We start from the raw sequence: 27,297 nt of genomic DNA on the forward strand, positions 1-27,297 counted from the left end.
TATTTATAGATTAAATTAAAATATAAGATCATAATTACAATGTTAGTACTGACTAATTATAATCATCTTTGACCGCTAATTAGTTTCTCACTGCTTAACTATACTAACTTCAGGCATAATCAATTGAATTGTGATGTAAGAAAATTCAATTCCTTCCAGGATATCCAATGATATAAGAAAGCAACATTAATTACACCGCATGAAAATCAATCTTCTTATAAAAAGCGTATACTACATACAATTACGTCATTGTGAGGTATTTCGGCACTTAAAATAAAGTTCTTTAATTTGTTTATTATTTAATTATTTGCGTGTATATAATTAAGTGTTACTGTCTATTGGGGAATTAAAAAAAAGGAAAGAAATTAAAACCGAGCAAAATCTATGAAGGGATCGAAATTGATGAAGTTTAAATTAATTAAAATTGGGACAAGACAAAGAACATTGCATTATTAAGTCACAATGATATTGTTGTACACACAAAATTAAAAACCGTTTGGAGTTAGTTGGGCAGTGACTGGTGGATAAAGCGAGGAAAAAAAAGTAAAAAGTAAAAAAGAGAAAGTGGTGTGGTCTGAGATTTTAGATCTTAGTAATATTGGCAATTAGCAATAGTAGACCCTGCGACGGCACGTGACAGGTACTGGAGCCACGTGCGAGAGAGAGGGTAAAAAAGTGAGTTTTAGGGTTAAGAAGAAGAAGCAGAGAGGGTGGTTAATTGGTTAAAGAAATAGAAGGAAGGAGCAGAAAAAAGCAAAAGCCAAAAGCAACAACAACCAGTGACTAGTGAGTGGTGTTAGTTAACGGCGTGAGAGGGACGGCGAAGACCGAAACAAGAAAAACGATCAGTTAAGTAACGGCGTGAAAGGGTTGGGCGTTTGTGGGTTTAGTGTCTATAAAAAACCGTTATGTTGGAACCTTCTGAGTCCACTCCACCCAATTCTCTCTCTCTTCTCTTTCTCTCTTCAACATTCTCTCTCACCAAAGCAACAACACACACACTGAGAGCGAGGGGAATTCAACTTTCTGCAATGGCGGTTTCTTCTTCTTCTGCAACAAAATGGGTCGTCTTCTTGCTTCTGGCGCTGCTTATTCGAGAAGAAGCTATGGCTACACCACAGATCTCTGACCTCAGGTTGAGACACACGCACAAACTCTGTTTCAGTGTCGAAAGCATTTTTTTTCTTTGTTTTCTGTGTTGAGTTTGTTTTCTTTTGTTTCTTTGAGCTGCATTGTGGTGTTTTCTGCTTTTGCTTTAAGTGAGGCTTGCGAGTCATTTATATACACTGTTTTGGTCATATTACTTGGCAATCTGGGATCTCCAAAATGAAAAGTAGTTTTTAGAGTGAAAAGTAGAAACAAGTTAAGTACAGTTTCTTTGTCTCTGGATTAAGAACCACATTGTGACTTGTTTGGTTTCTGAAAGGGAAAAATGAAAATCTCAATTTCACGTTTCAAATTGAAAACCCATTTTTCATTCTTATTCATTTGACTCAAACATTCACTTCATTGACACATTCTATGCATATTCATCCACTGAAACAGAAGAGAAATCGAAGATCTTGCTCTGACCCATTTTTTTTTTTTGGGTTATAGGAATCTTGAAGTTGAAAGACACAGGTTGCCGAGCTTGACGAACTCGTCAATGGCGGAGAGGTTAGTGTCCTTTTTCCAACGTTAAAAATTCTTTATCCTCCTCTTTCTCGAAACTCCGGTTAATCTGGACCGTTCGTTCCGAGTTCCAACTTTAACTCTCGGCCGTTGTATTTTTAGTAACCGCAACTAACGATCACTGCCGTCGAAAAATCGTTGATGCTCTCGATCTGGATCGTTTATTCGCTTATGTTCGTTCTTCGGATTCCCTTGCCGCTTCTCTCTGTTTTCTCTTTGTCGAGTGTTCTGCAAAAGCAATAATATAACTCCCCACACCATTAAAGAGTTAGTTAACCGTCAACAAACTTTTTTTGCATTTCCAAAACTACCCTCCAAAGTGTGTCCTAAAAATCTATAATATGTTGGCTGAAGGAGTATTTTGGTCATTCTATTTCAGAGGATAAGATAAATCATTAAATATTTTATTTCTCTGTCTTGAGAAAGCTCTTTAAGTTTAACGGTTTTTACTTTTTTATTTTTATTTTTTATTTTACTATTTTACTTCTTACGGTGTTAAATATGGTTACGGAACTCACTCAAATCTCACCGACAAGTTGTCTTTGTTTATTTTTTATTTTTCCTTTTTTTAATTGTCGTTACAATCTCCTGTCATTTTCTTTTTTCTAAAATAGGCGTTTATTTGTTTTGGGGTAAACAATTTGTTTCTCTTTTTGTATTTATTAATTATTTCAATATAGTACGAAAAGGACTATAGCTATAGTTAATATGTCACAATTACCGACTCTAATAGTGTAAACGTATTTTTGTAATTTTTGCTTCCAATATTCAGCAAAAGAGGCAGTTTATTTTATGCTGCTATCTTTAGCAGTGAAATTTTGGTTATTATAAGAAAAACTGAATTATTATATAAAGTTTAATGTTGTCTTATGGCACCTATAACTAAAAGCATATCTAGTGAAATTATATATGCATTGAAATAGTATAGTTTGTTTGTTTATTTATTCGTTATGATTGTGATTGTGTTGTAACTGTTTTTTTTTTTCAGGGCAAAAGAGGCTGAGAAATTAAATGAACAAGCTGCAGTGGCTAACCCAGAGGAAGTGGTTTCAATGGTTGAGATGTGGGTCCCTATCTTTCTCTATCTCTCTCACTACATTTTCACCACAGACAAGTCTTGTTACAATGTCCATTCATAGCTAAGCAAATGAATTAAATCAAAAGAGAAAAAAAAAACTACATGCACCTATAATTATCTATAATGTTTTATTTATACTTATTTTTATATTAATTTAATATTCACGTGGAGTGGGGACTATTATTTGGTGTAATGGGGGTAGGGTAGTGGTGTGTACTGTAATTGGTGGCACTCATAACCATCCCTTTGAGAAATGAGACCTAACTCTTTAGACTTTACCCCCCAACTCACCCATTTTTCCTGTGCCACATTACTTTCCTGATTTTTGTCATAGTTGAATGAATTTGAATTTTTGACGCTTACGCTTTTCTTCTTGTTTACCCTTTTGTGGCATGTCAAGTTAAAAACGTTACCTTGTGTCACTGACCAGCTATAATTTTGGTCATGGTGTCTCTCTCTCTACTTTTCATGCTTCAGTCACCTGCACTTTCTCATGATATATAATATATAGTTATATACCCTTCTTTCACGCTCATTATTCTTTTGCATGTCATTATAAACCTAATCCTTTGCCTATAAGTAAATTAATTAATGTTTCTTCATAAATGTGTTGTTGTACTTCCGGGCACAACTCTTTCTCTGCAATTAAAAACAGTTGCAGCTTCTAGCGGTGTTGCTCTGCATGATCAAACTTTTCGGTGCTTCATGTGTGGTTGAGTTTTGTTTGTTTACAAATTTTTTTACCTTGTGTTTGTTGATTCCTTGTAATGTGACCACAGCTGCATATTTGGGGTCCAGATCCATGTCATGACAGAAAAGCATATTTACAATATCTTCTATTCCAGGAAAAAGCAAAGAATATTTTGCTGTTACACTTGTGAAAATTCCTTTTGTCTTCACTCATCACATGGATAAATAATTAATTTTGACATTGTTTGTTTCCTCTACAAAAGCTCAAAAAGATTTATTAAAAAGTTTTATCTTGGGTAAGAATCCTAGGGCTTTTATTTTATTCTTGTTAGATGACTCTACCTATTGAGGTTAGACCTAATTATTTGCTACCTCTACAAAGGCTAGAACCTTTTAAAAGCATTTACATACTGCACAGGAAACACGAACACTTTCCAAGTACATCTGCAAATTTGTTCAATTTGTAACACATTTTGGCATTGTATTAAACTATTAATGTTGGAAGCAAACAAAATTGGATATCATATGAGAACTAACTTAGAGTAGTTTGACTGAGCTTGAATAACACCAAATACAGATTGTAGTTTGACAATTGACATTGATGGCATTATGAAAACAATGTTGTTTCAATTTGTAACACATCTTGTAATGGTATTCAACTATTAATGTTGGAAGCAAACAAAATTGGATATCATATGAAAACTTAAAGAGTAATTTGATTGAGCTTGAATAACATTTAAAGATTATGTTTGACAATTGAGATTGATGGCATTATAAAAACAATCAATGTTGTTCAGTTTGTAACACATCTTGGCATGGTATTAAACTATTAATGTTGGAAGCAATTGAAATTGGATAAGAGTAGTTTTGATTGAGCTTGTATATATAACACCAAATATAAGATTGTAGTTTTGACACTGATGGCATTGAGGAAACAATGTTGATATTTTACAGGAGCATCCAAAACAGCACAGAGAGGAGGAAGTTGGGATTTTTCTCTTGTGGAACTGGCAACCCCATTGATGATTGCTGGCGTTGCGACCCCAACTGGCAACGCAATCGGAAGCGTCTTGCAGATTGTGGCATTGGTTTTGGCCGAAACGCCATCGGTGGCCGTGATGGAAAATTCTATGTGGTGACTGACCCCAGGGATGATGACCCTGTGAACCCGAAACCCGGCACTCTTCGCCATGCTGTGATCCAGGATAAGCCATTGTGGATTGTGTTCAAGAGGGACATGGTTATTCAGCTGAAACAAGAGCTGATCATGAACAGCTTCAAGACAATTGATGGTAGAGGAGTCAATGTGCACATTGCTAATGGAGCATGCATCACAATTCAGTTTGTTACCAATGTCATCATCCATGGCTTGCACATTCATGATTGCAAACCTACTGGAAATGCTATGGTGAGAAGCTCCCCAACCCACTTTGGTTGGAGGACAATGGCTGATGGAGATGCCATCTCCATATTTGGCTCAAGCCACATTTGGGTTGACCACAACTCCTTGTCACACTGTGCTGATGGCCTTGTGGATGCTGTCCTGGGCTCAACAGCCATAACTATTTCCAACAACCACTTCACCCACCACAATGAGGTACTACTACTTTTCACTGTAGTGCTTCTGTTTTCTCTGTGTCAAACTGCACTTTTCCCCTTCTTGTTGTTGCATCATGGCTTAAGTTGTTGTCTTATTTCTTTTCAAATTCAGGTGATTCTGCTGGGCCATAGTGACTCTTACACAAGAGACAAGCAGATGCAAGTGACCATTGCATACAACCATTTTGGAGAGGGACTTATCCAGAGAATGCCACGGTAATATTTAATGTCACTTTTTGCATTGAAACCCCCCTTTTGTTTCCCTTTTTTTTTTTCTGTGTGTGCGCGCTTTAAATGCAAATAAATGTTACCACAAGATAGGTTGGTCTGGTGGAGTAGCAGACTAGCAGCTACCCTCTTTGGTGCATTAATTTTGTTTTTAAGCTTTCTCATTCGGTTTAAGGAAATCATAATTTTTTGTAGAAGAATTAGTTATAAGGGACCAGATGGTATAGCCGTTGAAATCAATCAACAACTGGATAGGGCTATTTTGTCCCCTCCTATTTTAAATCAGAGGTGGAATATTATTATGAGTTAATCTAACACAAGATTGGTCATGAATAATGCAGTTGTAGACATGGATATTTCCACGTGGTGAACAATGACTACACTCACTGGGAGATGTATGCTATTGGTGGAAGTGCTAACCCCACCATCAACAGCCAGGGCAACAGATACAATGCTCCTACTAACCGTTTTGCCAAGGAGGTACAATAGTACAATCAGTCAACCTATCCATGCGATGCTGAAAATTTAATCACCTTTTAGTTAAGCAAGTTTCACCAATTGATAGAAAAAAAAAACTTGGTGTTATGTTACACAGGTGACAAAGAGAGTGGAAACAGCAGAAAGTCAGTGGAAGGGTTGGAATTGGAGGTCAGAGGGAGATTTGTTGCTGAATGGTGCCTATTTCACACCATCTGGTGCTGGAGCCTCAGCAAGCTATGCAAGAGCCTCTAGCTTAGGAGCAAAATCTTCTTCCATGGTTGGTTCCATGACTTCCAATGCTGGTGCACTAGGTTGCAAAAGAGGCAGTCAGTGCTAGCATATATTATCATCAACCACAACCATGTGAATGAAAGAGGTCATCCATTATTTTTCTTTTGTTGTTTGATTCTCAAGGTTTTACCATATTATAGTAGAACATCATCATCATCATATATCCATAATCCATTGCTTTCTTTCCTCACACCTCCATCATCATATCCTGCAGTATTCTTGACAAGTGTACATTAAATTACACATGTCAATATGGTTTTATGTGTTACCCCTTTGCCACACCGTGTGTATTGTTGTTGGTCAACCTTAGCTGCTCGACTTGCTCCAGCTGAAACAAGCAATGCAATTGTAGGAGCAGGTGCAGAAGCGCCATCCATTGTTTTCTTCCCTTTTTCATTCTTACTCTTTTTTTTTTTGCCTTTTTCTTCCTTTGGTCCTTCCCATCTCATCCCCCCCCCCCACACCAATTCATATGCATATTTTTCTCATGTCTCCTTACATACTGTTCAATCATTTTCAGTTTTATAGGATTTGAATTGAATGAGTCCAATATGATTTTTCTTTTACTCCCCTGTTATTAATTTACTATTTGTTTTGTTAGTTAATTATACAAGCAAAAAAAGCATGATTGTCAAAGTCTAGTTACATGGAAACACTTTATCAAGGACGATTATGGAATTGTAATAGTTGTGGTGTTGCTTTTTAACTTTCTCACCTTTTTAGCCTCTTTTTTTTTGCCTTTGCAAGTAATCTTTGCTTTTGTTATGCAATTATGGTTGTAAACCATTAAACATATCTGCCAGTGTTCGCTTCTCTACCAACATGTGCGATTCGTTCATGTGCACCACATGATCCTCCCTCCGTCATTATCTTTCTAATTAACATGATGACCCCTTTTACTTACATTGTCCCCCAACAAAATGATGCAATGCTAACAAGCGATTTAAGAGATTTTATCATGGGTGAAATTATGAACAATACATGCCATGATTTCAACTATCCTTCTACAGTTAGTTTTGTTTCCCAATTTTTCGACTATGCAATACATAGCAGATCGAGCGTGTGTAACAATTAAAGTCTCTTAAGGCATCCAAGAAAGTAGTATTAATTGGGAAGCTAACCTCCACAAAAGAAAAATGATCAATATCCCGCCAGAATTTTTCACCTTGCACAATTAACTATCCTTATACATTTCAATAACTTGACAACACTATTATCTACCTATGAGACAAATTTAATCATTAGTGTAACAAATACATGTCGATAATAGAAGATAATCACATTCATTTATCCTCAATAACTTAAAAGACAAAGTTCACCATATTTATACGTGTAAAATGACTAATAGTTAAATATGTCTTGCAAGTGATCAATAAGTTAACATCACAAGATTATTGAAATATCTAATGATAATTAACTTTAAAAGTGACTAATTGTGCCAGATGGCAGGACTGTAATCACTACTCTTACTCTCCACAAAAAGTCACTGTGCAACAAGGGATATGAGTCTATCACGGGTCAACAAGTAAATACTCTTTGACTTAAGTTAACTTTTACTAGAATGTAAGAGGTGTTTAATTTCTGAAAGCCCCCAACATGGTAATTGAAATGAGCTAATCAAATTGGCTTGTTCAAATGTCTTTGTCTTTGTTCTGCCCCGTCACAACTGGTTGGAGGCACCTAGTAAATGCCTGCGGAGAGAGCAATGGACAGTGCTAAACAGAGATACTGATGAGTGCTCAATGCACATGGTTAGATTTGTAATAAAGACTATACCTCACTTGCATGTGAGATAGGGCCCCATATGGCATGTGGGTAGTTCTTGGCCAAAATTGGGTTACAGTTCACATGGGGGGTTTCTGTTAGGAAACTTGTCCATTCACTTTCCAACGCAGCATTTTTTTCCTTGGAAATTCGCCATGTATACCACTACTTCCTACCATTAACTTACAATTGCATAACTCAAAGTAGTCTAATTATACCATATGATTTTTAATTAGATGATCCAAATTGAGTTTTGCTATCTTTTTTTATCCATAGAAATCGTAGATAAGGACTAGAGATTTATAATAACTTATGTAAGTTAATCAATTAAGCTAGATCTTGTTGATATGTTTTGCCAGTGAATGGAATTTTATTTCAATTAAACAACACCACTGTATGATTCGTATCTAATGACCTCTGGGGAACATCGGTATTAACATTATTGTTGGTATCTTGAATCCTTTTCTTGAAGATGTGACTTCGAAGTAGTTGCTTGAATTAAACATTTAGGCCCTTTCGTTTTCTTGATGTTCCAAGATTGGTACAAATTAATGTCTAGCTCCGAAGTGATGCCATGATATTGGCATTTGTGTTGAAGGAGCCACCTCTCATTCGGGTAACAAAGGAAAGAGCAGGATGTGGCTTTTTTTTCGTAAATACACCTTTTCTTTCATATTTTTTTTAATCTACACTACTTTGTAGTTTAATTTCCAATATACACTTGGGACTTTCTCTGTTCTTTTTGTTTTTTTAATTTAAAATATTATAAAATATAAATGTTATATTATATAATTTTTTAATTGACTTTAAAATTACTTATTTATTAAATTAAGTGTTATAATTTTGTTTTTTTATTTTTTAAAAGAAAAGATATACAGGTAAAGAAAAATAAAAAAATTGGATAAAATTAGAGTACAATTTTTTAGTTACTTTGTATGTACTTTTGTAGTTAAATTTATGTGTTGTTGATATATTTTTTTGTTATGTTTGTTAATTAATAAAATAAAAAAATTAGTTAGTATCATTAAAATAAACTAAAAAACACAGTAAAAAAAATAATTAATACATCTATCTTATACAATAGACATAAAATAAAATTTCATAGAGTAGTAACTACTATATTAAAAATATCTTTAAATAAAATATATTGAAAATATCTTTAAAAATATTTATTTAGTAGTTATTTTTTATTTAAGTGATAAGAATTGATATTTTTATTATTTATGGCCTGCAGATATAAAAAAGAAAAGATTAAAATATCCAAAAGATATTGATAACTACTAAATATGGATTATTTTTTTATAATAAAAATATATTAAAATATCTTTAAAGATATTTAATTAGCAATTATTTTTTGCTGTCACCCAAATATGAACGAGATCAGTAGGGTCCTGATCCAAGCAGAGAGAGAATGACAATTGTCCTAACATATCTTCATCTTAAATTTTTCCTTAGCCAAGTGTAATTATTTAAGTATTTTTATTGATAATGCAATATAATGTTCTTTTATAAATAAGTTGTTAAATAAAAAATCTTCTCATTTTTTAATTAAATCTAATGACATAGATAAACTAATTATATTTAGTAATATAATTATATTAAAAATAATTTAGATTTTAAATAAAAATATTTACCTAAAAAATATGTTAAGTAAATTAAATAATAAAACAAAAATAATTATATTTAATAATATCATTTTCTTTAAAAAAATTAAAAACAAAATTATAAAAATTAATTTAATAAAAAAATAATTTTAAAACCAATTTAAAAAATTATATAATATAATATTTATATTTTATAATATTTTAAATTAAAAAAAACAAAAAAGAGAGAAAAAGTCTCAAGTAATGTATATTGAAAATTAAATTGTAAAGTAATTTAGATTGAAAAAAATAAAAAAAGATATATTTACGGAAAAAAAACCACATGATGTCTCCATATTGTGTGTTTTTAGAGTTTTCCTTTTAAACAGAAGACAACAGACAATTTTTTTTTTCGATTAGTAACCACATGTGTACCCTAACATAGTTAGAAACTTATTTGACTCGTGTTGCGTAATTATCGACTCATGGAAATTTTAAACATAGTGAAAACAGAATATCCTAGTACAAAATGTTCTGTTTAACACAAAAAATATTTCACATTTTTTCCTATGATAACGCGTGTAACAGTAAATGTAACTCAAGAAGACTGATTTTGAAGTTTTAAATAAAAAAAAAAAGTCTGAAAATATGGGGTGGAAACATACAGGAAAAGTTGTCTGTTGAAAATTGTAATGGTACGTAGAGAAAAAAGTTAAGTCATAATACTCTTTTGGCAAAATTTGGGACCGTGTTGCAATGTTCCAACTCAATGATAATTTTGATGCCAAGGTCAGAACAAAAAAAGAATAATCAGACATCAGAAAGAAAAAGAAAAAAGAATAATCAAGAAGGGGTTAATCGAAATTTGTTGCACCGACAATGGTTAATGGATAGTCCTAGTCCTATTGGTCCCCACAGAGAAAAAGCTTCAATCAACACTGCCAAAGAAGAACCTTCAAAGTTCAATTCAAAGGGTCAATGGTTCACAGACCAACGTAAGATATCTGCAGAGAACCCTTTCAGATTACGTTAAGGTATTCCTCTATTTTTGTTTGCTTGATAAATCATAGATGTATTTTTTGTTTGCTTTAATAAATCATAGATTTAGATGCTTAAATGTTTTTAGTTTTATTATGTACTTAGAATTGGAATTTTATTTTAATAATCTATAACTGTATATAAAGGAAATAAGGTGTCTAGAATTGGAATTTTATTTTAATAATCTATAACTAAATATAAATGAAATAAGGTGTTTTGATGGATATATTTTTATGCTCATTTTGTTTTTATAACTACATTTGTAAATTACCATTTCATTCCTATAATTACCTTTACAAATTATTCACTAACTTTTATTATTTTTCTTTTTATTTAAAAACATGAAAAAAAAATAATTAGACACGGAGTGTGTGTTTTTCTCAAGTTTGTATTAAAAGTTAACATATATAAATTATCAAATAGTATGTGATTCTGAGTCATAACACGATATATATATATATATATATATATATATATATATATATATATATATATATATATATATATATTTATCAAACAGTGTTTAAGTTTTATTCTTTTGAGTATTGTTATATTTTCTTACATATTTCTTACTGTCTTATTAGAAAAGTATTAAAAAATATATTTAATATCTTAAAAATACAAAATATACTTAATATTGAATATATAAAAAAGTAGAAGGATTCATTTCTTTTTACATCCCTTCACTATTATAATTATGCTAGACAGCTTTGTGTGAGAGTGAGGGGCTCAAGAAAATTTTAGACACATTCGAAATTATATCATAATTATCCCATAAGAGCCAACAGGGACCCCACCCTATAAGATTTTATTTTTGGATTTCAAGAAACAGCATTTCTTTTTTTACAAATGGTAACTAATGATTATTGTTATTAATCAGAGAGGCGAATTTGGATCTCACGATGTGAAACATTAGATTTGTTAGGGTTTGTCTTGTGGTCTCATAAGAATAATTGCTAGCAGCTCTATTAGTAATTTGGTTATCAATCAATGATTCCATTGAAGAAATTTTCAGATCGTGTGAGGTGCAAATGGGCTTTAAAATCTAGTTTGAAACTGTTTATTTTGATGTAAACTTCTACAATACTACTCATCCACCTTGTTAAAAAAAATTTCCTAATTCTATGCAGGTCAAACGATATAAGTTTAGTTTGAGTTTGTTTGTTATATGAATTATTATAATTTTTTTTATATTTATATTAGATTTCTTCGAATAACAAAAAAATCACATAATCAATTAACCTAATTGAAATTATTAATATATTTCGGTTCGATATATTTTATGACTAAATAGTTATATTTTAGACCTACATTTCATATTTAAAGTGCATTATATTTTAAAAAAATTATTCTGATTCGACATGGAATTAAATTAAACCGATCTATGGCCATCCTACATATTGCTACAGGAGCTTTAAATGTTAACGTATGGAATATGACTATGCCAAAGCTCGTAATTGTATTGTTTATGACCCACAAAATATACATGACATCTTATATGATATTTTGAGACACGTGTGAATCCTCCAGGTCAACCCTGCAACAGGAATGCGGACACTCGACCCTTAACAGTCAGACTTCCCAATTGACAGGTTATTTCTAACATATTAATATTCGAATATATTTATCTATTGGCAGGTAGTTAATTATCTACAAAGCTACACATTATCTACAAGGTACAATTATCTTCTAGCTTTTACCTATAAACTATAGTTTATCTCTAACATGATCTGCTAGCTCCCGACTATTATCTATAAGCCGAGAATTATTTGAAAGGCTATAACAACCCCTACAAACAAGGAACCGCAGCTACGCTCCATTCCTATAAATATCAAGTTCCATCAAACCCTCTGCACGATCATTCACACACTTCAGCACACGAGCAACAAGCCTTATTTAAGCATACACATGCTGTATCTCCTAACTCATATTATTACCTGAGCGTTAGAGTTATTTGTTTTACAAGTCTCCCCTCTTGTCCTCTCAATAAAGGCCATCCTCAAACCGAACGTGTAAAGTCCTGGAGTCCACTTTGGCCAAGTCCACCCTAATGTACCCTAGCTCCGGATTTTGGTAAGAACATTTGGCTCCCATTGTGGGGCCGCGATAAAACATACCCTGCGATCTCTTGTCAACTCTCTCTTGTTCATCCATGGTTAGCACTCGGTCTAGCCTTAGACGTGAGACCCCTCTCGAAGACTCCTTTCCTCACCCGACAACTATGATAGACACAGATACTCTATAACAACTCCAAACCCGTATTGCAAAAATGAAGCGATGCCTTGAGGAGGAGCTGAGAAAGCTAAAGGTTGACAATAATCAGCTGGAGGCTCATGTTAGACGTCCCCAGGGTGACGAACACTCTACTCACACATTGTCTGAGTGCACCCAATGGGAATCACACCATCGATGCATAGTCAATACTGCAAATGGCTTAAGTCTCTCCCATATGCATTGTCCAACAGGGCAGACTACGTGTCAACATCCTTTGTCGACCCTATTATGGAGATAGACATACCATTGGGGTGGAAATCGCTTAACCTCGAGCGGTACGATGGGACAATAGATCCAGACAAGCATCTAGATGCCTTCCAGACTCAGGCGAACCTCTACACTAATAACGATGTGATTCTATGTTGTGTCTTTCCATCGTCCCTTAAGGGGGCGACATTGACCTGGCACGGTGGACTTCCACCTAGGTCGATAAACAACTTTGACACCCTCATCGAACGATTCAGTGTTTAGTATGCAACCAGCAGATCTCACCGCATGACCTCAACTGCCTTGGCCAGTGTGTGACAAGTAGACGACGAGTCTCTCAGAAAATTCATGGATAGATTTGGATGCACAGCCGTCTAGATCTGAAATCTTAACCCCGAGGTAGCGTTGTATTCCATGCTTTTTGCTCTACGCCTTGACAAGTTTGCGAACAGTCTATGCAAACTCCCCCCCGGTAGCATGGATGAGTTGTGTGAACGAGCTAGAGGCTACATCTAGATGGAAGAAATGTCCAAATTCAGGAATGGAGCCTAACAAGCCCGACAGAAGCACGACAAGTGAGAAACTAAGACTGACTTACATAAGTTGGGCAAGAGGCACAAGCCAGACAAGCGCCATCCTCTCCCCAACGGGCCCAGGTACGAGCGTTAGACACCCCTAATGGCCAATTACACAATGATTTTGGAAGAAGCTTTCAACTTGGAGGTACCCATTAGGCTACCCCTGATGAAACCTTCTAGGCCAGGGTCAGACACAACCAAATACTGCAGATATCGTCGCGATATTTGTCATAACATAGAAGACTGCTAGGCCTTAAAGGATAAGATAGAAGAACCTATATAGGCTCGGTACTTTGTCCAATTTGTTAAGCGACTAGACAACCACCAAGTAGGAGCAAGACCCAGAGGACACCAAGAAGAGCAACATAGGAACCATGAAGCAGACAAAAGAATAGCAAAATAGCAGAAGACCGAGGTAGACAAAGACACCAACAACAATAGTGTGAGCGACAACCTCCACAAGAGCAGGAATCTGCCCAACAAATTAGAGGTGTAATCAACACCATTACGGACGGATTTTCCTATAGTGGACATTCCAGCCTGTCCCGAAAATGCCATCTTTACAACATCTGGGACATCGACATTAATTTTTTCGATGCACCACTAGAACTGAGTCTCTTTCCTATCACCTTTATGAATAGGAACTTCAAGGGTACCAACCCTGTCAACCATGATGACCTCGTTGTTGTCTCCATCATCATTGCAAACTTCATGGTGCCCAGGGTTCTTATCGACTAGGAAAATTCCACTGATATCCAGCATTGGAAGACTTTTCAAAGACTCAAAGTCTCCCCCAACACTGTCCACCCTCACGCCGGTCCACTCCTCGGATTTGCAGGCGAGATAGTAGAGACTAGAGGCTACATGGACTTGATGACCACCTTCAGTCAAGGCAAGCTCTCTAAGAGCTTCACCATAATATATCTACTGGTTGATGCAGACACAACATACTTTGCTTTAACCCGTAGGAGCACACTTAACGAGCTTGAAGCCATAGTCTCCACGCCCCATTTGAAAATGAAATTCCCTACCCTGATAGGGGAAATTATAACTGTTAAGGCAAACCAAAAGCAAGCACGATACTACTTTGTGGATAGCCTAAAGATAGCACCATATCCTCTCACCAGGGAGCCTACCATGCCTCACCTAACAATGACTAAAGGCACTCGAGTCATGAGCATGGACAAAGGGTCTCAAATCTGAGCCCTGATCGTCTACCAAGCAAGCCTTGGTGATGAATTCGACATAGATCCATGAGATGACACCGCTAACAGAGGCCTAAAAACCATCAAAGAACTTGTCAAGCTGCAACTCAGACCTAAACCGAAGCAGTGCACGCGGCTCAATAAGGACCTCACAAGCCATGAGCACTGGTGCATCATCGACGTGTTACACAGGAATACGGATTTTTTTGCTTGGTAGTCAGCTGACATGCCGAGAATTTATCCCAGCATAATCTACCACAAACTTGCTATTTGTCTCCAGGCCAAACCAATATCACAGAAGAAAAGGAAGATGAGAGAAGAACGACGTAAAGCCATCAAAGAAGAAGTCGACAAACTCCTTAATGAAAGCTTCATAAGAGAAGTTAGGTATTCTACTTGGCTCGCCAATGTCATCATGGTAAAAAAGGCCAACGACAAATGACAAATGTGCACCAACTACATTGATTTGAATAGGGCGTGCCCCAAAGACGCATTCCCTCTGCCCAGCATCGACAAGCTAGTCAATGGAGGGTCTGGGTTCCAAGTGCTAAGCTTCTTAGACACTTACTCCGGATTTGACCAGATCAGGATGCATCCTCCAAACGAGGAGAAAATGAAATTTATCATTGAAGATGACAACTTTTGCTATAGGGTCATGCCTTTTGGCCTAAAAACTACAGGCGCTACATACCAACGACTAATGGACCGAGTCTTTGAACAACAGATCGGATGAAATGTCAAGGTATATTTGGATGACATGGTTATTAAGTCTTAAAGCATAACCTAGCATGTGACCGACCTAGAAGAAGTCTTCAGGGAACACCGCAAATATGACATGTGCCTTAACCTTGAAAAATGTACTTTCGGGGTAGGCGGAGGCATGTTCCTCGGCTTTATGATCACTCACTGGGGATTAAACCCAACTCCTACAAATGCACTATCATACTGGAGATGCATAGCCCGACCAACATCCAAGAAGTCTAAAAGCTGAATGGTAGGCTAGCATTCTTGTCCAGGTTCCTCTCGAAGCTTGCCAAAATGGCAAAGCCATTTTACAAACTACTCAAGAAAACTGAGCCCTTCCTATAGGACGAGACTTGCGAACAAGCTTTCATGGCTTTCAAGAAGACCATAGTCATACCGCCAATTTTGAGTCAACACAGGCCAAGGGTACCCCTACTTCTATATCTCTCAGTAGCTGACAAAGTTGTTAGCTCAGCCCTTGTACAAGAGGAAGGGAAGCACCAACTCCCTATCTATTTCACTAGCCGTATACTTCATGATGCCGAGAAGTCCTACCAAATGATAGAAAAGGTGGCACTAGAACTCATTACCTCGGGTCGACGACTTAGGCACTACTTCTAGAGTCATCAAGTGGTAGTCAAGACGAACTACCCCATAAAGAAGGTTTTGAGAAAGCTTGAACTTGTAGTAAGGATGATGGCCTAGCCTGTAGAACTTTCAGAGTTTGACATCCAATACGAATCACCCGGCCCTATGAAGACACAACTCATGGCTGACTTTATGGCAAAATTCGTTGGAAACGACATAGCCAACCTAGATTGGTGGACCTTTTACTTTGACGGTGTCTCCAACGTGAAAGGAAGCGGGGCAGGGATCATCCTTGAAGGTCACGACAATATCACTCTAGAACAAGCCCTCAAGCTTAACCTCAGAGCCTCAAACAACCAAGTAGAGTAAGAGGTGCTCATTGCGGGTTTGAAGCTAGTAAGAGAAGTTAGAGCTAAGAAGTTGCGATGCTACATAGACTCCCAACTTGTCCATGGACAGGTTGCCAACATATACCAGACCAAGGAAACAGTGCTGCTCAAGTACTATCACATCGCGAAGACTCTCATTAACAATTTCAAATGTTTCAAAATGTACTATATCCCCAGGGAAAGCAACACTAGAGTTATCCTGCTCTCCAAGCTGGCCAGCACCAAGAAGGTCGGACACCTTAAGAATATCATCTAGGAGATGCTCCAAACTCCCACCACGTCTCTAGTACGTACCACTTCACGAGTGCCACGTATGCAAGAGCACGCTACTTTGACTCTAGTATGTGCCACCCCACAAGTGGCACGTATGCAAGAGCACCATGTCTCCAGTACGTACCAATCCATGAATGACATGTATGCAAGAGCATGCCTGTTGGATCAAGTGGCCTCAGAATAATTAAGAAGGGGGTTGAATTAACTATTCCTAAACCTTTACTAATTAAAAATTCACTCTTCTAAGGCTTTTACTTATGTTGTTAAGAGAATAAGGAGTAGAAGAGAAACTTAACTAAAAGTAAAAGCGGAAATTAAAATGCACAGCAGAAAGTAAAAGAGTAGGGAAGAAAGAGACAAACACATAAGAGTTTTTATATTGGTTCGGCAACAACCCATGCCTACATCCAGTCCCCAAGCGGCCTACGGTCCTTGAGATTGCTTTTCAACCTTGTAAAAATCCTTTTACAAGCAAAGATCCACAAGGGATGTACCCTCCCTTGTTCTCTTTGAACCTAGCGGATGTACCCTCCACTAGAACTGATCCACAAGAGATGTACCCTCTCTTGTTCTCAGTCAACAACCCAAGTAGATGTACCCTCTACTTGTACCACAAAGGATGTACCCTCCAATGTGTTAAGACAAAGATCTCAAGCGGTTAAACCTTTGATACTTTATGAATGGGGCTACAAAAGAATTCTCAGGCGATTAGTCCTTTGAAAACTTTTGTATAAGGGAAAGAGAAGAATCAAAAGAATTCTAAGACTGTGTCGTTTTGAATTCTTTGACAAGGGAGAAGGGAGACACAAAAGAATTCAGGCGGTTAGTCCTTTGTTCTTTGGGAAAAAGGAGAAGAGAGACACAAAAAGAATTCAGGCGGTTAGTCCTTGGCGAATTATTTTTGGCAAAGGGAGAAGAGATGAAAAGAATGAATAACACATGTTTTCAAGGTTTAGAAAACCAGAAAACTTTGGAAAGCTTTTGGCACAAAGAAGAAGAAGAAGTTCAAAGAGATTCAAGGCTTGTAAAGAATTGTAATAGATTGATTGGATTGATAGAAAGATTAATTTTTAAATGCAAAACAAAGTCTTGCTTTTATAGACTCTTCATGTCTGGTCAAGAGAACCATTTAGAAGAGTTATGACTTTTAGAAAAACTTAAAACCAACTTGAAAAAGTCAAAAACCATTTGAAGAGTTACATCTTTTGATTTACTCAGAAACAATCACTAGTAATCGATTACCAAATCAGTGTAATCGATTACACAAAGTTTTTATGTGAAAGGATGTGACTCTTCACATTTGAATTTGAATTTCAACGTTCATAGGCACTGGTAATCGATTACCAAAACATTGTAATCAATTACAGCTTTTTGAAATCAATTGGAACATTGTAAATTCAGTTGAAAACTTTTTCAAATCCATTTTGCTACTGATAATCGATTACAATAATCTGGTAATCGATTACCAGAGAGTAAAAACTATTTGGTAAACATGTTTTGAGAAAAATCCATGTGCTACTAAGTTTTTGAAAAAACCTTTTCATACTTATCTTGATTAAGCCTTCTCTTGATTCTTGAATCTTGAGTCTTGAATCTTGATCTTGATTCTTGAAGCTTGATCCTTGAATCTTGATTCTTGAATTCAACTTTCCTCTTGAATCTTGAAGTGTTCTTCAACTTTTCCTCTTGAGTCTTGAAGTGTTCTTCAACTTTCCTCTTGAATCTTGAAGTGTTCTTGATTCTATCTTGAACATCTTGAACTCATTTTTTGATTGAGCTTTGAGCATTTTGTCATCACCTTTGTCATCATCTTTGTTATCATCAAAACATCTTTGAATCAATCTTGATTCATCATGAAGCTTAGCTTCTACAATGCCACCACGTCTGCAGTACATACCACTCCACGAGTGACACGTATGCAAGAGCTCGCCACCATCTCTCCTGTACATACCACTCCATAGGTGACACGTATGTAAGAGCACACCACTACGACTCCAGTATATGCCACTTCACGAGTGACATGTGTGCAAGAGCACGACACTACGATTTCAGTACATGCTAGTCCATGAATGACATGTATGCAAGAGCATGACACGTGCTCTGCATACACCAGGCTCGTTAAACCATGGTTTGCCCTTGGTGAGTCCCATAAAAAGCACAGGATAGATAATTCTCTGGTCATTTCTCCAAAGGCTCGTCAAACCCAAGGTCTACACTTGGTAAGTCTTTAGGGTTCACAAAACCCAAGGCTTATCCTTGGTAAGCCTTATTGCAGACCTACAGGCCTGTCTGTTGGATCGAGTGGCCTCAGAATAATTAAGAAGGGGGGTTGAATTAATTATTCCTAAACCATTACTAATTAAAAATTACTCTTCTAAGGCTTTTACTAAATTGTTAAGAGAATGAGGAGTAGAAGAGAAACTTAATAGAAAGTAAAAGCGGAAATTAAATGCACAGCGGAAAGTAAAAGAGTAGGGAAGAAGGAAACAAACACACAAGAGTTTTTATACTGGTTCGGCAATAACCCGTGACTACATCCAGTCCCCAAGCGACCTGCGGTCCTTGAGATTTCTTTCAACCTTGTAAAAATCCTTTTACAAGCAAAGATCCACAAGGGATGTACCCTCTCTTGTTCTCTTTGAAACCCTAGTGGATGTACCCTCCACTAGAACTGATCCACAAGAGATGTACCATCTCTTGTTCTCAGTCAAACCCAAGTAGATATACCCTCTACTTGTACCACAAAGGATGTAGCCTCCAATGTGTTAAGACAAAGATCTCAGGCGGTTAAACCTTTGTGTGGAAGCAAATCTTCATGATGAATCAACAATGATTCAAAGGTGTTTTGATGATAACAATGATGACAACAAAAGATGATGACAAAGGTGATGAACAAAAAGCTCAAAAGATCAAAGAACAACTCAAGTGAATCAAAGAACATCTCAAGTGAATCAAGAACAAGTCAAGAGTTCAAGAATCAAGAAGAATTCAAGACTCAAGAAGAAAGTCTACAATCAAGAATCAAGATTCAAGATTCAAGATCTCAAGAATCAAGATCAAGATTCAAGAATAAAGAAAGGACTCAATCAAGATAAGTATTAAAAAGTTTTTCAAAACTTTGAATAGCATGAGTTTTTGGCAAAACCTTTACCAAAGAGTTTTTACTCTCTGGTAATCGATTACCAGTAGAAAAAGGAGTTTGAAAAAGTTTTCAAACTGAATTTACAACGTTCCAAATATTTTCAAAAGGCTGTAATCGATTACAATGTTTTGGCAATCGATTACCAGTGTCCTTGAACGTTGAAATTCAAATTTAAAAGTGAAGAGTCACATTGTTTCACTCAAAAGCTTTGTGTAATCGATTACACATATTTGGTAATCGATTACCAGTGTTTGTTTCTGAAAAATCTAAAGATGTAACTCTTCAAAAAAGGTTTTGACTCTTTCAAATGGGTTTTAAGTTTTTCTAAAAGTTATAACTCTTCTGAATGGCCTTCTTGACCAGACATGAAGAGTCTATAAAAGCAAGGCTTTGTTTTGCATTTTCAATCAATCTCTTAAAATCATTTACAAGCCTTGAAATCTCTTTGAAGTTCTTCTTCTTCTTCTTTTGTATCAAAAGCTTTCTGAAGTTTTCTGGTTTTCTAAACCTTGAAAACTTGTGCTATTCATCATTTTCATTCTCTTCTCCCTTTGCCAAAAAGAATTCGCCAAGGACTAACCGCCTGAATTCTTTTTGTGTCTCTCTTCTCTCTTTTCCAAAAGAATAAGGGACTAATCGCCTGAATTCTTTTGTGTCTCCCTTCTCCCTTGTCAAAGAATTCAAAACGACACAGTCTGAGAATTCTTTTGATTCTTCCCATTCCCTAATACAAAAGCGTTCAAAGGTTTAACCGCCTGAGAATTCTTTTGTATCCCCATTGACAAAGTATCAAAGGTGTAATAGCCTGAGATCTTTGTCTTAACACATTGGAGGGTACATCCTTTGTGGCACAAGTAGAGGGTACATCTACTTGGGTTTGACTGAGAACAAAAGAGGGCACATCTCTTGTGGATCAGTTCTAGTGGAGGGTACATCCACTAGGTTCAAAGAGAACAAGGGAGGGTACATCCCTTGAGGATCTTTGCTTGTAAAAGGATTTTTACAAGGTTGAAAAGAAATCTCAAGGACCGTAGGCCGCTTGGGGACTGGATGTAGGCACGGGTTGTTGCCGAACCAATATAAAAACTCTTATGTGTTTGTCTCTTTCTTCCCTACTCTTTTACTTTCCGCTGTGCATTTTAATTTCCGCTTTTACTTTTAGTTAAGTTTCTCTTCTACTCCATATTCTCTTAACAAAAAAAGTAAAAGCCTTAAAAGAGTAATATTTAATTGGTAAAGTTTTAGGCATAATTAATTCAACCCCCCCTTCTTAATTATTCTGAGGCCACTCGATCCAACACTTTGATACTTTGTGAATGGGGATACAAAAGAATTCTCAGGCGGTTAGTCCTTTGAACACTTTTGTATAAGGGAATGGGAAGAATCAAAAGAATTCTCTGACTGTGTCGTTTTGAATTCTTTGACAAGGGAGAAGGTAGACACAAAAGAATTTAGGCGGTTAGTCCTTTGTTCTTTTGGAAAAGGGAGAAGAGAGACACAAAAAGAATTCAAGCGGTTAGTCCTTGGCGAATTCTTTTTGGCAAAGGGAGAAGAGAATGAAAAGATGAATAGCACAAGTTTTCAAGGTTTAGAAAACCAGAAAACTTTAGAAAGCTTTTGGTACAAAGAAGAAGAAGAAGTTCAAAGAGATTCAAGGCTTGTAAAAGATTGATTGAATGAATGTAAAAGTGTATTGAAAAGCAAATCAAAGCCTTGCATTTATAGACTCTTCATGTTTGGCCAAGAGGACCATTTAGAAGAGTTATAACTTTTAGAAAAACTTAAAACCAATTTGAAAAAGTCAAAAACCTTTTGAAGAGTTACATCTTTTGATTTATTCAGAAACAATCACTGGTAATCGATTACCAAATCAGTGTAATCGATTACACAAGGCTTTTATGTGAAAGGAAGTGACTCTTCACATTTGAATTTGAATTTCAGCGTTCAAAGGCACTGGTAATCGATTACCAAAACATTGTAATCGATTACAACTTTTTGAAATTAATTGGAACGTTGTAAATTCAATTTCAAAACTTTTTCAAAACAATTTTTCTACTGGTAATCGATTACAACAATTTGGTAATCAATTACCAGAGAGTAAAAACTCTTTGGTAAACATGTTTTGTGAAAAATCATGTGCTACTCAATTTTTGAGAAAAACTTTTCATACTTATCTTGATTAAGCCTTCTCTTGATTCTTGAATCTTAAGTCTTGAATCTTGATCTTGATTCTTGAGATCTTGAACCTTGAATCTTGATTCTTGACTCTAAACTTTCTTCTTGAGTCTTGAATTCTTCTTGATTCTTATCTTGAACTCTTGAATTGTTCTTGATTCACTTGAGTTGTTCTTTGATTGATCTTTGAGCTTTTTGTCATCACCTTTGTCATCATCTTTTGTTATCATCATTGTTATCATCAAAACACCTTTGAATCACCTTTGATTCATCATGAATCTTTTGCTTCTACAATCTCCCCCTTTTTGATGATGACAACTTCTAAAATCAAGAAACACACACACACACACTTTTTCCTAGTCGATCACTCACATAAATTCTCCCCCTTTGTTTTTGAATTTGTGCTTATCTTAAAATTAAATTGATTACTCATGTGATTTCTTGATTTAATCCCATTTCTCTCCCCCTTTGACATCAACAAAAAGTCAAAGTGCGTATCAAAATTTAAGTATGCAAATATAACTAAACATTCAAACAACATTTATGAAAAACCATCAACCAAGTCATGAAGTAAGAACCATGAAGCAACAATCATAAATAGATTAACTATAAAATCCACATAGCCAAATAACATACTTGTTCAACCATACCATGCAAATAAGGAAATTGTAAATTGTTCAAATACTATAATAATATAGCCAAATTACAAGGCTGAAAATCAAAGTACTAATAATATTAAAATAGAAATCTAAGATGAGGGTGGCGGCGGTGGTGGAAGATCGAAGCTTGAACGAATGTAAGACACATCTTCTTCAACCTTTGTGATTCTTGACTCCATTTCATTGAAGCACATATCCACTTGCAATTCCAAAGTGTCAAACCTCTCACCAACAAAGGTTTGAAGACCATTAAACATGTCCATAATCTTCAAAAAAAGATATGAATCTTCTCCCTCATGTCCTTCTTCACCAACATTTCTAGCACCCTTCTTTATCCAAGAGCCATCATGCTCCTTAATATAACCAAAGGATGCTATGACTAAAGCGCCTTTAAGGAATGATCTCTTGATTGGAACATAGGGTTCAGAATCAAGAGGGATGTTGAAGTGTTGAAGGAAAAGGGTAACAAGATGAGGATAAGGCAATGGGGCATTCAATCGCAATGCCTTATGCATGCGATATCTAACAAGGTGTGCCCAATCAATTTGTAAACCTTTATGAAAGGCCCACATGACAATGAGATCTTCTTCAGAAACCTGGGCAAGGTTTGAAGATTTAGGAAGCAAAATGCGAACAATAAGGTAATGGAGGATGCAACTTTCAAAAGCCAATTAACTGGCAAGAAGCCTTCCGGTTATATCCGCTTGGTTGGTGCAAACCAACCGGCGGACATCATGCACAAAAAAAAATCGAATTTCCAATCATCAATCAGTGCACCCTCAAAAGGCACACCTTCACTAGGCAATTTTGTTAAATCATAAAATAAGGATTGGTCAATGACCATCTTAATCCCATAAACCTCAGACATTAGGGTACATTCATGGATTTCTATATTAGAATAGAAAGCTTTGACTTGTTCAGAATAAACAGGTAATTGCAGAGACATGAATGGAATAAAATTGGAGTTTTCAAATGCTTGAAAGCATTCAAAATTCTCATTTGAGAAGAACTCCATATCTATGAATTTTGGGTCTATAATGGAACGAGAGGAAAAGAGGTTTGTGTACCATATACGCTGTTCCTCTGATTAGAACAATGATCCAGAGGGAATGGAGGGAGGAATTGGGGTTTCCTGTGACCCGAAATGCCATTGACTCCGACTCGAAGTGCCTTTCCTCTTCTTCGATGGTTCCGCCATTTGAGGAGTTTTTTCGGGATTTCAATCGGTTCAAATGAAAGAGATTGAAAAAAGATGAAGTTTGGGCTTTGTGGGAAGAAATTTGGTCAAGAATTGAGTGAGATATGGCTGGAAGAAAAATTGGGGGCGAGGGTTTTCGAGAGAGTGAGGAGTTGCAGGTTTCAGAATTTGAAATTTGAATATATAGGTGCAGGGATGCATTGTAATTGATTACATAAAAATGGTAATCGATTACCAGAGAGCAACATTGCCAGAAATAACTGCTTGTAATCGATTACACTATTATGATAATCGATTAACAGTGGTTATTTTAGCCAGAAAAACAAAAAAAACAAAAGGCTTTCTTGGAGAGAAGAAGTTTTGAATTACTATCAAAATATATTTATTTTTATGAAAAATATATTTGAAAATAGTTTATGAATAATTCTCAATCATGTAATTCACATATCATATCATGCAAAAACATTAAAACATGAAGATAATCAATTTTGTCAAAAACAATCAAAACACAAGTATGAAGAATATTGATTTTACTTAAATATATGAATGAATATTTTATGCAAACAAGATGAAATCAATCAAGCAAATATACTCATGATTTCAAACAATCAAAAGACAAACAAATAAAGAATTGTTAGTCATCATAATCAAATTGTTTGAATAAAAATTTCAACTTTAAGAGAAATTTTAATAAGATAATGATTTTGATATTACTTTTTTCAGGATTGAAGTGTCTAGATCTTTAAAGATGAGGATCATGCTTTTTCTCCTTGTTTTTCATCCTTGAGAGATGTTCTCGTCACTTTCATAATCTTTGGTTAGAAGATTAATCTCCTTTTCTGAACCATCGGATGAATCATTGTCATCCCATGCAATGTATGCTTTCTTAGCTTTTCTTTTGTCAAATCTTTTCTTTTCACTTTTCTTCGACCATTCTTCATTTGACGGACAGTTGGCCTTGATGTGACCAATTTGGTTGCATTTGTAACACCTAAGGACTTGAGAATCATCTTGTGATTTTCTTCCATTATTGAAATTTTGACGCCTGTCAATGCTTCTTTTCTTGATGTATTTATGAAATTTCTTAATAAAGAAGGAAAAATCTTCTTCATCATCTGAATCTTCTTCTTCGTTTTCTTCTTGTATTGAAGATGAGGCTTTAAGGGCTATGCTTCTCTTCTCTTTGTCATTTTCTTCATTCTGATTGAGGCGTTGAAGTTCCATCTCGTGTTCTTGCAATTTACCAAATAAAGTGGCAAGAGACATGGAAGAAAGGTCTTTACTTTCAGAAATAGCAGTTACCTTGGGCTGCCATTCCCTACTTAAACATCTTAAGACTTTATTAATTAAATCCTCATTAGGAAATATTTTTCCTAAAGATGCAAGATGGTTTACTATATGTGTAAATCTTTTTTGCAAACTACGAATATTTTCATTTGGGTTCATCCTAAATAATTCATATTCATGGGTAAGGGTATTTATTCTAGACCTTTTTACATCTGTGGTTCCTTCATGGGTTAACTGGAGAGTATCCCACATATCCTTGGCATTAGTACAATTTGACACTCTAAAGTACTCATCTATTCCTAGGGCTGAAGTGATGATGTTTTTTGCTTTGAGATCGTACTGGATTTTTCTCCTATCTTCTTCTGTCCACTTATCTCTAGGTTTTTGTGTTGTAGTGCTTGTGCTTACATCTACTATAGTGGGTATATGTGGTCCTAATTCTATTGCTTCCCAAATATTTAGATCTATGGCTTCAATGAATATCTGTATGCGGGTTTTCCAATAATGGTAACCCTCCCAATTGAAAATGGGTGGTCTGTGAATGGAATTTACTTCAGGAAATAGGGAATTTGAGGAGGCCATCTATCTTGAAGTGGTTAGACTTTCTACAAGAAACCTGCTCTGATACCACTTGTTGGATCGAGTGGCCTCAGAATAATTAAGAAGGGGGGTTGAATTAATTATTCCTAAACCTTCACTTATTAAAAATTACTCTTCTAAGGCTTTTACTAAATTGTTAAGAGAATGAGGAGTAGAAGAGAAACTTAACAGAAAGTAAAAGCGGAAATTAAATGCACAGCGGAAAGTAAAAGAGTAGGGAAGAACGAAACAAACGCACAAGAGTTTTGATACTGGTTCGGCAACAACCCGTGCCTACATCCAATCCCCAAGGGACCTGCGGTCCATGAGATTTCTTTCAACCTTGTAAAAATCCTTTTACAAGAAAAGATCCACAAGGGATGTACCCTCCTTTGTTCTCTTTGAAACCCTAGTGGATGTACCCTTTACTAGAACTGATCCACAAGAGATGTACCCTCTCTTGTTCTCAGTCAAACCCAAGTAGATGTACCCTCTACTTGTACCACAAAAGATGTAGCCTCCAATGTGTTAAGACAAAGATCTCAGGCGGTTAAACCTTTGATACTTTGTGAATGGGGATACAAAAGAATTCTCAGGCGGTTAGTCCTTTGAACACTTTTGTATAAGGGAATGGGAAGAATCAAAAGAATTCTCAGACTATGTCATTTTGAATTCTTTGACAAGGGAGAAGGGAGACATAAAAGAATTCAGGCGATTAGTCCTTTGTTCTTTTGGAAAAGGGAGAAGAGAGACACAAAAAGAATTCAGGCGGTTAGTCCTTGGCGAATTCTTTTTGGCAAAGGAAGAAGAGAATGAAAAGATGAATAGCACAAGTTTTCAAGGTTTAGAAAATAAGAAAACTTTGGAAAGCTTTTTGTACAATGAAGAATAAGAAATTCAACGAGATTCAAGGCTTGTAAAAGATTGATTGAATGAATGTAAAAGTGTATTGAAAAGCAAATCAAAGCCTTGCATTTATAGACTTTTCATGTCTGGCCAAGAGGACCATTTAGAAGAGTTATAACTTTTAGAAAAACTTAAAACCAATTTGAAAAAGTCAAAAACCTTTTGAAGAGTTACATCTTTTGATTTATTCAGAAACAGTCACTAGTAATCGATTACCAAATCAGTGTAATCGATTACACAAGGCTTTTATGTGAAAGGATGTGACTCTTCACATTTGAATTTGAATTTCAACGTTCAAAGGCACTGGTAATCGATTACCAAAACATTGTAATCGATTACAGCCTGTTGAAATTAATTGGAATGTTGTAAATTTAATTTGAAAACTTTTTCAAAACAATTTTGCTACTGGTAATCGATTACAACAATCTGGTAATCAATTACCAGAGAGTAAAAACTCTTTGGTAAACATGTTTTGAGAAAAATCATGTGCTACTCAATTTTTGAGAAAAACTTTTCATACTTATCTTGATTAAGCCTTCTCTTGATTCTTGAGATCTTGAACCTTGAATCTTGATTCTTGATTCTAAACTTTCTTCTTGCGTCTTGAATTCTTCTTGATTCTTGAACTCTTGAATTGTTCTTAATTCACTTGAGTTGTTCTTTGATTGATC

The 27,297-nt window shown here is 35.6% G+C and overlaps 1 protein-coding gene across 1 annotated transcript; it reads left to right on the forward strand.

Moving 5' to 3' along the window:
• Positions 1-898: 898 nt before the first annotated feature.
• Positions 899-6,743, forward strand: LOC100808253 (probable pectate lyase 8). Its single transcript, XM_003555666.5, has 7 exons — positions 899-1,135; positions 1,597-1,656; positions 2,660-2,734; positions 4,394-5,036; positions 5,151-5,254; positions 5,608-5,746; positions 5,862-6,743. Exons 1-7 carry the CDS (start codon positions 909-911, stop codon positions 6,081-6,083), a joined length of 1,470 nt encoding a protein of 489 aa, XP_003555714.4. The 5' UTR covers positions 899-908; the 3' UTR covers positions 6,084-6,743.
• The last annotated feature ends 20,554 nt before the right edge of the window (positions 6,744-27,297 follow it).

Source organism: Glycine max, chromosome 20 (genome assembly GCF_000004515.6).
Source record: "Glycine max cultivar Williams 82 chromosome 20, Glycine_max_v4.0, whole genome shotgun sequence".
NCBI classification, from domain to species: Eukaryota; Viridiplantae; Streptophyta; class Magnoliopsida; order Fabales; family Fabaceae; genus Glycine; species Glycine max.

What these genes read in the sequence shown, in the direction of transcription:
- LOC100808253 (XM_003555666.5), top strand. Translation starts at nt 909, where the DNA reads ATGTTGGAACCTTCTGAGTCCACTCCACCCAATTCTCTCTCTCTTCTC. An exon ending in CCACAGATCTCTGACCTCAG is followed by an intron (nt 1,136 to 1,596) that starts GTTGAGACACAC and finishes TTTGGGTTATAG; the next exon opens with GAATCTTGAAGTTGAAAGAC. An exon ending in ACTTCACCCACCACAATGAG is followed by an intron (nt 5,037 to 5,150) that starts GTACTACTACTT and finishes TTTCAAATTCAG; the next exon opens with GTGATTCTGCTGGGCCATAG.